General features: G+C 43.8%; 1 protein-coding gene across 1 annotated transcript; it reads right to left on the bottom strand.

Annotated features, from left to right (window-relative positions):
- Positions 1–612: 612 nt before the first annotated feature.
- FIGLA (folliculogenesis specific bHLH transcription factor) lies at positions 613–12,479 on the bottom strand. The gene is made up of 4 exons (XM_067470864.1): positions 12,411–12,479; positions 9,518–9,757; positions 1,681–1,833; positions 613–843 (listed from the first exon to the last, which is right to left on the bottom strand). The coding sequence occupies exons 1-4, from the start codon at positions 12,477–12,479 to the stop codon at positions 613–615; spliced, it is 693 nt and encodes a 230-aa protein (XP_067326965.1).
- Between the last annotated feature and the right edge of the window lie 5,068 nt (positions 12,480–17,547).

Here is a 17,547-nt window from a genome sequence, read left to right on the forward strand (position 1 = left end):
AAAATAATGGAAGGGTTTGGTGGGCATTGACCTTGAGTTTTGGAGTTGTAGTTCACTTACATCCAGAGAGCACTATGGACTCAAACAATGATAGATCTGGACCAAACTTGGCACAAATTCTCAGTATGCCCAAATGAGAACACTGGTGGAGTTTGGGGGAAACAGACCTTAATATCTGGGAGTTGTAATTGCTGGGATTTATAGTTCACCTACCATCAAAAAGCATTCTGAACCCTACCAATGATTGAATTGGGCCAAATTTCCCACACAGAACCCCATGACCAACAGAAAATACTGTTTTCTGATGGTCTTTGGTGACCCCTCTGACACCCCCCCACGACCCCTCCAGGGGTCCCGACCCCCAGGTTGAGAAACACTACTCTAGAGGTATATAGTCTCCATTTGCTTGACTACCATCAGATCCTCTGCAGATACCAACCATAGATGCAGGAGAAACTTAAAAAAAGAGAAAGTGCTGCTAGAACACATTGTCCAGACAGCCTGGAAACAAGCCACAGAACAACACTCCAGTCATCATAAATACTCTGAGAGCTAAAAATAAAGTGACCTCACTCAGGTGATTAAATGGAAGGTTAGCGGAAGCCTTACCATCTACCCATTTTTGTGCAGCTCCACAATCCCGACGTAAGTGGGCAAGAGGGCTTGGCCCCAGGGACACGAAGCAGCTGCGGTCTCCACCACGGGGTTTGCCCAGACCACTTCCACGCCACTCTCCGCTTTGACGTAGCAGCCAGGAGGTGGAGCACTCGTTGGCAGGCTGTTCTGGGTGGTGTCTGGCACTGGATCGGGCCATGGCAATGGATATGAGTGCGGACCCACCTCCTGGTCACAAAAAAGGAAGGGGAAAAAGTCACAAATGGCACATTGAGGGGTACAAGCCATGGGACAGGTGCACCTACAATGTGGAGTGGTTGCTGTTTAACCCCACTTGACCCCACACTATGGAATCCCGGGAGTGAGCATTTGGTGAGGCACTAGCATTCTTTGGCAGAGAAGGCAAAATCTCTTGCAAAACTAGAGCTCCCAGGATGACCTGTAGAATCATAGAGTTGGAAGAGACCTCATGGGCCATCCAGTCCAACTCCCTGCCAAGAAGCAGGAAAATCAAATTATATTATATTATTATATTATTGGTATGACATAAGATAATATTATACCAATAATATAATAATATAATATAATAGTACTAATACTAATAATATAAAATAGAAGACTCCTCTTCCTTCCTGCTATGTCAGGTCCATTCTTCACTAGGAATAATTTATAAGTTGGGTATCTGTAAATCAGGGATAGCCTCTATCTATCTATCTATCTATCTATCTATCTATCTATCTATCCATCCATCCATCCATCTATCTATCTATGAGATAAATATAATATCACAGTTTTGGATGGGACCCCTAAAGTTCACCCAGTCCAGCCCTGTCCTTAACTAGGAGTCATTTGTAATTTGGGGCGGCCTATCGTATATATGAGATAGATGTAGTATCATAGATTTGGAAGAGACCACAAAGGCCATCCAGTCCAGCCCCATTCTTAACTAGGAGTCCCCTTTGAGTCAGATGTTTGTAACTCATGGACTTTGGCTTGCAACTGCACATCATCCAAACAGGAGGGTTGCAGGGATGAAGTGATCCGCAAAGAGTGTTCTGCTCCTACCTCAGCGCCCTGGTTCTCTTCCAGAATCAGGCGCAAGAGGCGGATGTATTCGGAGGCTGCTTTCAGCATGTCCACCTTGCTGGGTTTCCGGTCCTTTGGGATGAGCGGCACAATGGACTTGAGCTTGGAGAACCCACTGTTCAGATTACGGATCTGTTTAAGGGAAGGAGGAGAGGTTAGTGAAACCTAGGAGGCACCTGTTGCTCTAACTGCTTTGGACCCACCTAACCCAGATTTGTGCCACGCCGTGCTGCTATAGTGCTATGATTCCACCTCAGTTACCAAGGCAACATCCCACAGCACCCTGAAACCTGCAGTATAGCAACCAGAGAGCCTCCTGAACTACAACTCCCTGGATGTATCCATGGTGTTTAAAGTAGAATATATAACTGGTGCATGTAAAACAGCGGTTTTCAACCTGGGGGTCGTGACCCCTGGGTGGGTTGTTCAGCCATTTTTGGGGGGTCGTGAAGCTGCCTTGGCTGGCCCTGCCTCTCCAGTATTTTCTGTCGATCATGGGAGTTCTCTGTGCCAAGTTTGAGTCCATTCCATGGTTGCATGAGTTCAGAATGTCTTTGGATGGGAGGGAACTATATATCCCAGCAACTCCCAAATGTCAGGAAAATAACCCCAAAACTCTCCAGTACTTTCTGTTGGTTATGGGAGTTCTGTATGTCAAGCTTCTTCAATTCCATTTTTGTTGGAGTTCAGAATGCTTTGAAACCACTTTGAGTCCCCCTGGGGTGAGAAAAGCGGTATACAAATACTGTAAATAAATAAATAAATAAATAAATAAATAAACAAATGCTCTCTGATGGCAGAGGAATGATAAATCCCAGCAACTGCAACTCCCAAATGTCAAGATTCATTTTCCCCAAACTCCACCATTGTTCACATTTGGGCATATTGAGTATTCATGCCAAGTTTGGTCCAGATCCATAGTCATTTGGATTCACAGTTCTTTCTGGATGTAAGTGAACTACATCTCCCATAAATCACTGTCAATTCCTCCCAAATTCCTCCAGTATCTTCTGTTCTGTGTGCCATGTTTGTTCCAGGTCTGTAATTCATGGGGGATCTCAGTGGTGTGTGGAAGTCAGAGCTGAATTGGTTGAAGGTACTGGAAATCCCAACATCCATTGTCCATACTCCCCCAAACATATTTTTTGTGTGTGTGATTAATCACTATGCTTTAATTATGTTCAATTTGTAACAATGAAAATACATCCTCCATATTAGATATTTGCATTAGAATTCATAAGAGTTGCAAAATTATTTATGAAGTAGCAACAAAAATATGGTTGGGGGTCACCATAACACGAGGAACTTTATTTAGGGATCACCGCATTAGAAAGGTTGAGAACCACTGATCTAGAATGAATGCAGTTTAACTGCCATGGCTCGATGCTATGGAATTTTAGCATTCTTTGCAAAAGTACAAGTCCTACACCATAGAATGAATGCAGTTTAACCGACATGGCTCAATGCTATGCGATCCTAGGAGCTACAAGCCTTTAGCATTCCCAGGATCCCATAGCATTGAGCTTTGGCAGCTAAACTGGGATCATTCTATAGTGCAGATTCCTGAAAGATTTGGCAGTGATGGATCTGGAAGGACACACTGAGAGTCTGCCTGCACACACTGAGAGTGTTGCCCTTCTTCTCAGAGAAAGCTTGGGAGAAAGGAAAATGAATTAAATTAAACAATTCAAAATAAATAAAAATCCTATTCAGTTCTGCCAAAATCTGGGGAGGAATTCCTCCGGTCAAGCGCAGAGGAGGCTGCTGGAAAAGTCCAATCTAACCTGCGCAGTTTGCCTGCCTTATCTAGAGTCAACATTGACTCTGATAAGAGCTTCACTTTAAGTGCATTAGGGCTCTTTTATTGGCTTTTTTGGGCAATTGTCCCATCATGACCCTCCAAGGAAGGAAAACAGGTGGCCATTGGCAACCCAGGTGGTGTCTTAGGCCAGGTATGGGTATGAGTTGGAGTCCAGGTGTTTTGGACACAACTCTACAATATAGTCCAGTGGTTTTCAACCTTCCTAATGCCATGACCCCTTAATACACTTCCTCGTGTTATGGTGACTCTCAACCATAAAATTATTTTTGTTGCTACTTCATAACAGTCATTTTACTACTGTTATAAATCATAATGTAAATATCTGGTATGCAGGATGTACGTTCATTCACTGGACCAATTTGGCACAAATACCCAATATGTTGAGCACTATGGACTCAAACAATGATAGATCTGGAGCAAACTTGGCACGAATTCTCAGTATACCCAAATGAGAACAATGGTGGAGTTTGGGGGAAAACAGACCTTGATATTTGGGAGTTGTAGTTGCTGGGATTTATAGTTCAACTACCATCAGGGAGCATTCTGAACCCTACCAATGATTGAATTGGGCCAAACTTCCCACACAGAACCCCCATGACCAACAGAAAATACTGTTTTCTGATGGTCTTTGGCGACCCCTCTGACACCCCCTCACGACCCCTCCAGGGGTCCCGACCCCCAGGTTGAGAAACACTGATATAGTCTAACTTCTGGCATCTTGTTTTATATTGTTTGTGTTGTTTATTATATTTATTTGCATTTTATGTATTTTATTTTCTGGTATTGTTATGTTTTTGTATTATGATGTATGTTCTGTACTGATGGGCATGGCCTCATGGAAGCCACACCGAGTCCCCCTGGGGGAGATGGAGTGGGGTATAAATAACGTATTATTATTATTATTAGCCATCCCCTGCCATGCATTGCTGTGGCCCAGTCTGTGTATATGTGCTTTGTGTGTGTATATATTTGTGTATATGTGTATATACATGTGTTTGCGTGTATATGTGTGTGTGTGTGGTTTTGCGCATGCATTGCATTGTATTTTTTAAAAAGTTTTTGGCTTTTTAAGTCTCTTCTGCTGAGTTTTTCAGTGTTGTTTTGAGTGACTAGCGGTCACTCAACTCCCAAATGTCAAGGTCTATCTCCCTCAAACTCCATCTGTGTTTATATTTGGGCATATTGAGTATTTGCTCCAAGTTTGGTCCATATCCATCATTGTTTGAGTCCACAGTGCCCTCTAGATTTAGGTGAACTACAACTCCAAAACTCAAGGTCAATGCCCACCAAACCCTTCTAGTGTTTTCTGTTGGTCAGGGGAGTCCTGTGTGCCAAGTTTGGTTCAATTCCATCATTGGTGGAGTTCAGAGTGCTCTTTGATTATAGGTGAACTATAAATCCTAGCAACTACATCTCCCAAATGACAAAATCATAGTTTTTTGAGTGATGGTCACTCCTTGTGTTGTGAGACATTTTGTTGCCAAATTTGGTGTGATTTCATTCATTGGTTCTTTTGTTTTTAAGGTACTCATTACGCACAGAGCATTTAGATAGATAGATAGATAGATAGATAGATAGATAGATAGATAGATAGATAGATTATTCAGAGGTTTGTTCAGAGGTCTACTGGCAGTGAGACAAGTGGTGTGTGTGTATGTGTGTATAGATGTGTGTATACATACACAAACATACACCTCTGTGGAATAATGTCTGAGGTGGGAGAAAGAATGAGCAAGCTTGAACATCAGTGAGCAGCCATGAAGCTGCAAAATCAATCAGTGAAGGTATCTGCCTAGAGGTAGCCTGGCCCCTGTTGCCTGGAGGCATCTCCTGTTTGGGAGGTGTTCACTAGCACTTGATTCTTTGCTGCCTGGAGTCCTCCTGTTTCCAAGGGTTGTTCCTTATTTAGTGTCTTGATTCTGGTGTTTTGTTAATACTAGTAATTAGAGTTTTGTTCATTTTCACACTTTCCTCCTTTCTGTTGAAATTCCTTACATTCTTCTTGTGGATTTCAATGGCTTCTCTGTGTCATCTGACATGATGGTTGTCTGAGTGGTCCAGCATGTATGTGTTCTCCAATAATAATACTCTGTGTTCAGGTTGGTTCATCAGGGCTCTGCTGTAGCTGACTTCTCTGGTTGAACCTTCTGCAGTACCTTTCATGTTCTTCATGTCAAACTACCCGAAGAAGCCATTGAAATCCACAAGCACAAAAAGGAGAAAACCATGAAAACGAACACAATCTGGTTGTCAGTATTTTAAAAAACATCAGATTCAAGACAGTATATAAAGAAACAGGAGAACTCCAGACAACAAACTATCAAGCGACAGTTAACACCTCCTAAACAGAGGCTGCCTCCAGGCAACAACAGCCAGGCTACCTCAGTGCAGAGACCTTCACTGATTGACTTTGCAGCTTCATGGCTACTTAGTGCAATTCAAGCTTGCTAACTGCAACATTTAGAGTTACTTTAAACAGACAAGGGTTCTTTCCTCCACCCTGGGCATTATCTTCTTCTATACATACAAACACATATTCATACACATACATACACACAAACATTCTATTTGTCTGTCTATCTATCCATCCATCCACATAATAAAGGTGAAAATGTGTGCATGTGACATTGCAGGTTAGAGCAAGTGCCATTAACATGTAGCCCAACCCCTGCCAGTGTCCTCCTCAAACACGACTACCCACCACCCAAGAAATGCTTTCATTCGGGGACCATTTCATCCTAGATGTTCTGTTTCTTTCTCCAGAATGGACATCCCAGGGTTCCTTTCTCTCTCCAAATATGCATGACCCCACCCACTGCCTCTCACTTAACCCTTTAGTAGGAACTCATTCTTATGGCACACAACAAACAGGAATAGAGCAGCAACTGAACGAAAGGTTTGGGAAGAATTCATCATGATTTAGAGGAGATGTAGTTCACCTACATCCATAAATCTTGACCACACTTGCCACGGATGATGGGATTTGCAGTATCTTCACTCAGTTCCAAAGACCACTGCAACCCTCATAAATAACGGACTTGGACCAAATTTGGTACACAGACACCCCCCCCCCCCAATGATCCACTATACATCCTGGTGCAGTTGAGGAAGGATGGATCACAGATGATGGGATACACAGTACCTTCACCCAATTCGCCTCCCCCACGAATGACAGACCTAGACCAAACTTGGCACACAGACTTAGGGTTGAATGGCCCTGGACCTAGGAGTTGTAGTTCACCTTTATCCAGAGAGCTCTGAACCCAGCCGACATTAGATCTGGACCAAACTTGGCACACAAACCCAACATGGCCAACTGTGCATATAGGTCTGGTTTGGGGGTGATTGTCCTTGGGTCTGGAAGTTGTAGTTCAGCCTTATCCAAAGAGCCCTGAACCTTTCTTTGCGGCCACTATTGCGTCTGCAAAGAACCGTCCGGCTGAACTGTTCCGAGTTGTCAGAGGCCTGTTAAAACCCACCATTCAGGATGGGTGCCCTGATGACTCGGCAGCTCGCTGTGAAGCCTTTGCTCAGTTCTTTGCAGACAAAGTCGCTTTGATCCGCTCTGGACTGGATACCATATTAACGGCAGTCTCTGAGGATGTAACACGAGCATCTGCTTGTCCAATTTTGATGGATTCATTTCAATTAGTTCAAACCGAGGATGTGGACAAGGTGCTTGGAGGAATGAGAGCTACCACATGCATCCTAGACCCCTGCCCATCCTGGCTTCTAAAGGAGGCCAGAGGGGGATTGGCCGAGTGGGTTAAGGTGGTGGTTAATGCCTCCCTTCGGGAAGGCATATTTCCAGCCAGCTTAAAGCAAGCTGTGATAAAACCGCTGTTGAAGAAACCATCACTGGACCCCACTCAATTCGTCAACTATCGGCCTGTTTCCAACCTCCCCTTTTTGGGCAAAGTCATGGAACGTGTGGTGGCCTCACAACTCCAGGCATTCTTGGTAGACACGGATTATCTGGATCCGGCACAGTCTGGCTTTAGGCCGGGGCATGGTACCGAGACAGCCTTGGTCGCCTTAGTGGATGATCTCCGTCGGGAGCTCGACAGGGGGAGTGTGTCCCTGTTGGTGCTACTCGACCTCTCAGCGGCCTTCGATACCGTCGACCACGGTATCCTTCTGGGACGCCTCGCGGGAATGGGTCTCGGAGGTACTGCTTTGCAGTGGCTCCGGTCATTCCTCGAGGGTCGGTCTCAGAAGGTGTTACTGAGGGACTCCTGTTCTACCCCACAACCTTTGTTTTGTGGGGTTCCTCAGGGTTCAATACTGTCCCCCATGTTGTTTAACATCTACATGAAGCCGCTGGGCGAGATCATCCGGAGTTTCGGGGTGCGGTGTCATCTGTACGCAGATGATGTCCAACTCTGTCACTCCTTCCCACCTGCTACTAAGGAGGCTGTCGAGGTCCTGAACCGGTGCTTGGCCGCTGTGACGGTCTGGATGGGGGAGAACAAATTGAAATTGAATCCAGACAAGACAGAGGTACTCCTGGTCAGTCGCAGGGCCGAACAGGGTATAGGGTTACAGCCTGTATTAGACGGGGTCGCACTCCCCCTGAAGACACAGGTTCGCAGTTTGGGTGTGATCCTGGACTCATCGCTGAGCCTGGATCCCCAGGTTTCAGCGGTGACCAGGGGAGCATTCGCACAGTTAAGACTCGTGCGCCAACTGCGACCGTACCTTGGGAAGTCTGACTTGGCCACGGTAGTCCACGCTCTGGTTACATCCCGCCTTGATTACTGCAACGCTCTCTACGTGGGGTTGCCTTTGAAGACGGCTCGGAAGCTCCAACTAGTCCAACGGGCGGCAGCCATGGTACTAACAGGAGCAGGGCGCAGGGAGCATACAACTCCTCTGCTGTACCAGCTCCACTGGCTGCCGATTAGCTACCGGGCCCAATTCAAAGTGCTGGCATTGGCCTTTAAAGCCCTAAACGGTTCTGGCCCAACATATCTATCCGAACGTATCTCGGCCTATCAGCCCACCAGGACCCTAAGATCTTCGGGAGAGGCCCTTCTCTCCATCCCGCCTGCTTCACAGGTGCGGCTGGCGGGAATGAGAGACAGGGCCTTTTCTGTGGTGGCCCCGCGGCTTTGGAATGCCCTCCCTATAGAGATAAGATCAGCCTCCTTGCTGATAGTATTTCGGAAAAAACTCAAGACATGGATGTTTGAGCAAGCATTCGGCTAATCCGATGCGATGAAATCTCTGATCAAGGACTGGCAATCACAGACAACGAAATTGGATTATGATTTTAATTTAAGAGATGCATTGGTCTGTATTGGTGGCCCAATACTGTGTATTGTACATGTATGTGTTTTATATTTTTAATTGGAATATTGTTGTTTTAAATGTTGTAAACCGCAATGAGTCGCCGTTTTAGGCTGAGATATTAGCGGTATACAAGTGTACTAAATAAATAAATAAATAAAAAACCTGGCACACAGACACAACATGGTCAACTTTGAACACTGGTGGGTCACTACTGCTGCCAGACTGGTACACGCCAAAACATGGAAACTAGAAGAATTGGCAACTAGAGAAGAATGGCTAGAAAAAGTAAAGGAAATAAGAGAAATAGATCTACAAATTACCAAACTGATATGACCTCATGCCCCAAAACAGTGTCTTTTTCAAATAGCGCAGAACAATGTAACATACTGGCGAGGTTTGGGGGGAATGACCTACCTGTGTGGGAGTTGTAGTTCATGCTACATCCAGAAATATTACCAAACTTCCCAAAACAAATAATGCCTTTCTCAAGTAACCCGGGCATGGCTGGGTCCCCAGGCTAGTAATATATAATATACACTTCACTTGCTTGACTGCCAACAGAACCTCTGAAGATGCCATTAGACACAGATGCAGGTGAAATGTCAGGAGAGAATGCTCCTGGAACACATTGGACATACAGCCTGAAAAACTCACTGCTACCCAAAACCATAGTGGCTCAGTGTGTTGTGCGCTTGGTCTCACCCGCTCCCTCTCCTTGGCGTTGGCAGCCCGCCGGCGGCCCAGGACTTGCTCTCGGTTCTCGGTAGGGAAGTAGTGCCCGGAGGGCTTCCTCCTCATGCGCGTGATGGGGGCCATGACGGGCAGCGGGCCGAAGTGCTCACTCAGGACTGTGCCCAGCACCTCCGGTGGGGGGGCCAATAGCAGTGGGAGGGGGCCCGGCCGGGCATCCGCACACGCACCCTGCATCCGAGGGAGGACCACCTGGTTGGGGAGAAGAAGCCTCCATTACAAGCAGACCCCACCTTGCGAGGCTGACTGGGTCATGATGCAACTCCTCATCATCAGATCTTGCTTGCCTCCCCTCTCAGCTCGAGGGGGAGCACAATGCATCTCTCAAATGATGTTTTGGACCATACCGTATTGACTCGAATCTAGTGCTCATTGCTCACCTTTTTTGGGCTAAACACCTTCCCATAAATGAGAATGGGAGTTACATAGTGTACTAGAATCCTAGAGTTGGAAGAGACCCCAAAGGTCATCCAGTCCAACCCTGGACCTGAAGATGATGATGGTACGGTGATGGTGATGATAACAGAATCTTAGAGTTGGAAGAAACCCCCAAAAATCTTTCAGTCCAACCCCTGGACCTGATGATGCTGGTGGTGATGGTGATGATAACAACATTAATAAATTAGAGTTGGAAGAGATCCCCAAAGGTCATTCAGTCCAGCTCCTGGACTGAATGATGATGTTGATGGAATCCTAGAGTTGAAAGAAACCCCCTGGATCTAGTCCAACCCCCAGACCTGATTGCTTTATGCTGAGCCAAAGAAGTTGCACCTGAATCTCCTCTTTGAAGAACCTCATCTCTAATTTGGCCAGGGCTCAATACTACACAGTCCTGGGATTTGTAGTTTGGAGAGGCATCCACATTATTTGGCAGCCCCCAGGAAATCTGGCTCCCAGTATTAAAAAACTCTAAAATTACAACAGCAAAACAGCAGAGAGGAAACAACCAGGCACATCTTAACACCTCTCAACAAAAGATTTTCCCAGGCTCAGCCAGGCCTTCAAATGCTAATGAAGGTGGTCAGTTGAAACATTCACACCTAGCTCCAGCAGAGAAGAGCTCTTTGCCCCACCCCAGCCATTCCACGGATATATAAACCCATTGTCCTAATTCCAACAGACCTCATTACCTCTGAGGATGCTTGCCATAGATGCAGGCGAAACGTCAGGAGAAATGCCTCTAGAACATGGCCCTATAGCCCGAAAAAACCCACAAGAACCTAACATATTTACATTTCTGGACCCACTTTAGAGGCATTGGTATGGGGGACTAAAGGCATGCACTTAAAATGTTGCTATTAATTCACTGATGCAAAAACTCTAAGGAAAGTGCCCACCCAGTTTTGGAGGTCTGCCATGATGTGATCATGCAGAGTTTTAAGCCTTTATTCAGCATTTAATCATTCAGTCATGAAGATAACACTATGGGTTATCAATGTCATTTCCTAATTGGTTCTATCCATAAAAAACATGGGAAACGGTTTATTAAATTACGAAATAATAATATTATTATATCATATCATATATTATAATGATATAATATAATAATAATATACATTATAACAATATATAATAATACAATAATAATATAAAATAATATAATATAACAATGATAGTAATAACATAATAATACATAATATAAAGCAAAAGTATGATAGCTGGAACACTACGCTGGTTGCACACCCCGGGTCCAGCTATGCATAGGGTCCCAGCTATCATACTTTTGCCAAAAATAATAAATATGATATAACATATAATACAATAGTATTATAATAATGCAATAATAATAATAATAATAATAATAATAATAATAATAATCTATTTAAATAAAAATGTAATGTTCGTTTGTGGGATTCACAGAACTCATAAACCACTGGATGAATTGACACCAAATTGGGACACAAGACACCTAACAACCCAATGTATGTCCTTCACTTAAAAAAATGATTTTGTCATTTGGGAGTTGAAGTTGCTGGGATTTATAGTTCACCTGCAGTCAAAGAGCATTCTGAACCCCACCAATAATGGAATTGAACCAAACTTGGCACACAGTTCTCCCATGACCAACAGAAAAAACTGAAAGGGTTTGGTGGGCAGTGTCCTTTGGTTTTGGAGTTGTAGTTCACCTACATGCAGAGATCACTGTGGACTCAAACAATGATGGATCTGGACCAAACTCTACACAAATACTCAATATGCCCAAATGTGGGCATTGGTGGAGTTTGGGGAAAATAGAATCTTGACATTCGGGAGTTGTAGTTCCTGGGATTTATAGTTAGCATCTAATCACAGAGCATTCTGAACCCCACCAATGATAGAATTGGGCCAAACCTCCCACACAGAACTCCCATGACCACCAGAATGGGCCACAGCAACGCGTAGCACGGGACAGCTAGTAATAAATAAATTATAAAAGTACTATGCAACACAATTTTTGTTCCTGGGTTATAAATGTCATTTCGTAATTTGTTCTCTCATTAAAAAATGGAAAAAGTTTATTAAACTGCACAAGCTTTATCTTTGTAGGAGGGTCATTATCCTGCAATACTACATTTTGCTCTAATTTTCCAGTGAGTCAATGCTATGGAGTCATGGGGAGGGGGGTGTAATTGGGATCCTGGGGAATACCGAAGAATGCAGATGCCTCTCCAAACTACAAATCCCAGCATTGCATCATTGAGTCTCAACCAATTCAACATGTTTGTGCCACAAAACAAAGTTTCTGGAGTAGAACAAACTACGCTGAAAGTAAGGACCACAGAATTAAACAGGAAACCACACTTTCAAACCAAGAACAGAACATTTATCAAATTTTGTTTTCAAATGTTGTTACATCTGGCCGTACTTGTGGGAATTCCAACAGATTTTGCCAAAAGGTCTCCTCAGCAATTAATGCTTCCTTCCTAAATGCCATGTTGGTGGATAAATTTGGCTCATTTATAAAGAGAATGGGAGCTTTGTATAAGATCAAAGTGACCCAATCCTGAAGAAGGTGGGAAGAAGGAAACGGCTTGGGAATGGCTTGGGTTTGGGTGAAGTGCAGCAGGTGCACATAACATTGGTACTCACCTGGGACAGGTAAGCAGCAGTGCAGAAAGGAAGAGTGTCCCCAAGGGCCACCAAGGATGGTTTGGCTTGGAGATGGAAAGCAAGGTGGCTGCTTTGGGGACAAAGAGAAGGAGGAGGGTCCCAACAGATGGAGAGGAGCAACAGGTGAGCCCAGTCTTCCCTGAGAGCTGGGAAGAGGCACACCTGGGCCCCTGGAGAGACCTTAAAGGGCCAGAGACCCTCAGCCAAGCCAAGGGGGAAAGGGGGCCAGGGTCAAAGAGACTAAGTAGTGCTGCTTTTCATATTGCACATAGGTCATTATTATTATATATACACAGAGAGAGAGGGGCACTAATTAATTTGCAATTTCCATAGAGTTGGGGGACCACAAAGACCATCCAGTCCAATGCATATATTCCTCAGCTGAGCCAAGGGGAAAACAATTCACGTAGGCTATGATTGCATAGACACCTACACATCTGTATTAAGTCATTTTAAAATATCATAGAACTGGATAGACATAGACACGTCTTTGTGTGTGAATGGATATATATATATATATATATATATATATATATATATCAGACAGACATATCTCTCTCTATATATCCAGTTCTATGATCTTTAAAAAGGAATTAATAGATATCTGTTTGTATGTATATAAATGTGATATATATATATATATATATATATATATATATATATATATAATTTATATACATACAAACAGATATTTATTATTTATTTATTTATTTACGGCGCTTATATGCCGCCCTTCTCACCCCGAAGGGGACTCAGAGCGGCTTACAATATATATTTTCATACAATACATTATATTATTAGCATAGTACAATATCAGTATATATTACTATATTTCACTATACCATTATATTGTAATATTATTAGTAATATTACATGTAATTAAATATATAATTGTAATTATAATATTGAATTATTATTACTAGTATTATATTGTATTAATCTAGATATCTATTAATTCCTTTTTAAAGATCATAGGACTGGATATATATATATAGATATGTCTGTCTGTCTGTCTCTCTGACAGACAGACAGACATATCTATATATATATATATATCCCTCTTGGAAGGTGAGAGGGTCGGTATATAAAACCTCGAAATAAATAATAATTAATAAATATATTATATATTTATTTATTTATCGTGTCAGAAGCAAATTGAGGGTACAGTTGTAATGTAATGTATTTAAAAACACAAACAAAGTTAAAACCAAAGTTTAAAAATGTCCTTTGCCCAGAAGTTGGCCACTTGGAGTGCCTCTGTGTCGCTGTGAGAAGGTCCTCCATTGTGCATGTGGCAGGGCTCAGGTTGCAGTCGATGGTCCGTGGTTTGCTCCGTGGTTTGCTCTTCTCTGTACTCAGATGTGAACTCCACTTTGAGGCTCCATTTCTTAAGGTTGGTTCTGCATCTCATGGTGCCACAGTGAAACAATACGGAAGTTGACTGGCACAACCTGGGGATCACAGCCAGACACAGTGAAGACATCTGCTCTTGTACTTTGCTACTCTGCTGCTGAGTACGCATGCCCAGTGTGGAATACACCCCATCACATTAAAACAGTGGATGTGGCTTCTAGTGAAACATGCTGCGTCAACACAGGATGCCTACGCCCAACACCGCTAGAGAAATTATACTGTTTGCCCAGTATTGCACTGGTCAAACAGTGCTGACAGATGCCAGGATATCAGATGTTTGGATATCAGCCAGCATGACTTAAATCAGGGAGTGTTTCCTAAGATGTGCAGAGATGATCGTAGAGGAGCGGAGTGCTGCAGGATTCCGTCCTGGGCCTGATCCTGTTCAACATCTTTATTAATGACCTAGATGAAGGGCTAGAAGGCAGGATTATCAAGTTTGCAGATGACACCAAATTGGGAGGGATAGCCAATACTCCAGAGGACAGGAGCAGTATTCAAAACGATCTTGACCAATTAGAGAGATGGACCAAAATTTACAAAATGAATTTCAACAGTGACAAATGCAAGATACTCCACTTAGGCAGAAAAAATGAAATGCAAAGATACAGAATGGGGGACGATGCCTGGCTCGAGAGCAGTACGTGTGAAAAAGATCTTGGAGTTCCCGTGGAAAACAAGTTAAACATGAGCCAACAATGTGATGTGGAGGCAAAAAAAGCCAATGGGATTTTGGCTTGCATCAATAGGATCACAGTGTCTAGATCTAGGGAAGTAATGCTACCCCTCTATTCTGCTTTGGTTAGCGTTAGACCAAGCTGGAATGCGTCCAGAGGAGGGCAACTAAAATGATCAAGGGTCTGGAGAACAAGCCCTATGAGGAGCGGCTTAGGGAGCTGGGTATGTTTAGCCTGAAGAAGAGAAGGCTGAGAGGAGATATGATAGCCATGTATAAATATGTGAGAGGAAGCCACAGGGAGGAGGGAGCAAGCTTGTTTTCTGCTTCCCTGGAGACTAGGACGCGGAACAATGGCTTCAAACTACAAGAAAGGAGATTCCATCTGAACATGAGGAAGAACTTCCTGACTGTGAGAGTCATTCAGCAGTGGAACTCTCTGCCCTGGAGTGTGGTGGAGGCTCCTTCTTTGGAAGCTTTTAAACAGAGGCTGGATGGCTATCTGTCAGGGGTGCTTTGAATGCAATATTCCTGCTTCTTGGCAGGGGGTTGGACTGGATGTCCAACAAGGTCTCTTCCAACTCTTTGATTCTTTGATTCTATGACTTTAGCAAGTGAGAGTCCAGGAGTGGCAGGCTAAAATCTGGAACCTCAATCAGTGGCTGAGCCTGGATGAGAAACTCCCTCCTGGACGCACAAAAGACTGGGCGACTTGGAAGGTGCTGAACAGACTGTGCTCTGGCACCACAAAATGTAGAGCCAAATTCCAGAAATGGGCCTGTAAAATGGAGTCCACAATATGCAAGTGTGGAGAAGAGCAAACCACAGACCACCTACTACAATGTAGTCTGAGCCCTGCCACATGCACCATGGAGGACCTTCTCACAGCGACACCAGAGGTACTTCAAGTGGTCAAAGGAAATTTAGTATAATGTCAATTTTTAAACTTTGCTTGTGTTTTTAAATACATCACAACTGTACCCTCAATTTGCTTCTGACATGATAAATTAAAAAAAAAACCCAAGAGGGATATAAATCTATTCTAAGCAGGGTGAGCCCTGGTTAGGGCTTGGGTGAGAGACAGCCAACAAACAGAGGACCAAAACTGTAGGAACTGGCCAAAGGAATGTGTAGCATCCATCCAGGGCTCCTTGCATGTCATGACAATTTCGGGACACTAGAGGTCACTTTATTCCCACAGTAATTAATTACATCATCCAAACACATGTTATTTCCCATCTACAACTTACTGCAAGTGAACTGGATTCACTGTCTCTCCAATTAAGCCAACAGACAATACTTTTGTTCCCAGGTCATAATCCATATTTTGGTCCCATCTGTCATAACAACATCTTCTCAAGTAAGTCTTTATTTATTCTCTTTGCAGATAAGCAGACCTGGATAGCCATCTATCAGGTGTACTTTGATTGTGCTTTTCCTGCATGGCAGAACGTGGTGGGATTAGATGGCCTCTGAGGGTCCCTTCCCACTCTAGGATTCTATCTTAAAGTCAGGGTGTTTGCATTAAGATGTAATGCTGAGATTTAAACTAAAAACAATAAGGGAAAAAAAGGGGGTCACATTGCAGTCTGTGAAATGAATGCGGTTTGGCTGCCATGGCTCAGTGCCACAGAGTCATGGGAGTTGTCATAGAATCATAGAGTTGGAAGAGATCTCATGGGTCATCCAGTCCAACCCCCTGCCAAGAAGCAGGAATATTGCATTCAAAGCACTCCTGACAGATGGCCATCCAGCCTCTGTTTAAAACCTTCCGAAGAAGGAGCCTCCACCACACTCCAGGGCAGAGAGTTCCACTGCTGAACGACTCTCACAGTCAGGTAGTTCTTCCTCATGTTCAGATGGAAGCTCCTTTCTTGTAGTTTTATAAGGCCTTTAGCCTCTGTCAAAGAGTGCTGGGGCCTTGCCAAACTACAGATCCCATGATCCATAAGCATTGAGCCCTGGCAGTTAAAGCAGTGCCCAAACTGCATTCATTCTACTACTACTCACTTACTCAGGCGATCCCTCGTAGCCTGAGGATGATGGTTCTTCAAGTCTGGTGTCTTGGAGGTGAGTCCGTAGGTGGCTGTGGAGCCCTATTTTTGATCCGCATGTTCTCCTGCAGTGAGGACATCGGTTTCCAGGTGGAAGGCAATTCTGGTCAGGGTTGACTACTACTACTACTACTACTACTACTACTTTATTTATTTATACTCTTCTTTATGTATTGATTATGTCACTTGGAAACCACTCTGAGTCCTCTTGGGGAGATAGAGCAGTATATAAATAAAGTGTTGTTGTTTATTTCTCCCAAAGGAGCCGCAAAGCAGCTTAACATAAAGCATCAGCATATTGTTTGAAATATACACATATGCAAACATTAAAACAGTACTAAAAATTCCCAGTTTATTTATTTATTTATTTATTTATCATGTCAGGAGCAATCAGACATTTGTATTAAATTTTTAACAAAACAAACAAACAGACAAAACACAAAGCTTGCAAGCTTGGTAGTTGATTAAAGGTCCTTTGAGCAGTATCTGGCCACTTGGAGTGCCTCTGGTGTTGCCGCAAGAAGGTTCTCCATTGTGCACGTGGCAGGGCTCAGGGTGCATTGCAGCAGGTGGTCAGTGGTTTGCTCTTCTCCACACTCGCATGTCGTGGATTCCACTTTGTAGCCCCATTTCTTAAGATTGGCTCTGCATCTTGTGGTGCCAGAGCGCAGTTTGTTCAGCACCTTCCAAGTCGCCCAGTTTTCTGTGTGCCCAGAGGGGAGTCTCTCCTTTGGTATCACCCATGGATT

The sequence above is a fragment of the Anolis sagrei genome, chromosome 7 (assembly GCF_037176765.1).
Source record: "Anolis sagrei isolate rAnoSag1 chromosome 7, rAnoSag1.mat, whole genome shotgun sequence".
Taxonomy (NCBI): domain Eukaryota; kingdom Metazoa; phylum Chordata; class Lepidosauria; order Squamata; family Dactyloidae; genus Anolis; species Anolis sagrei.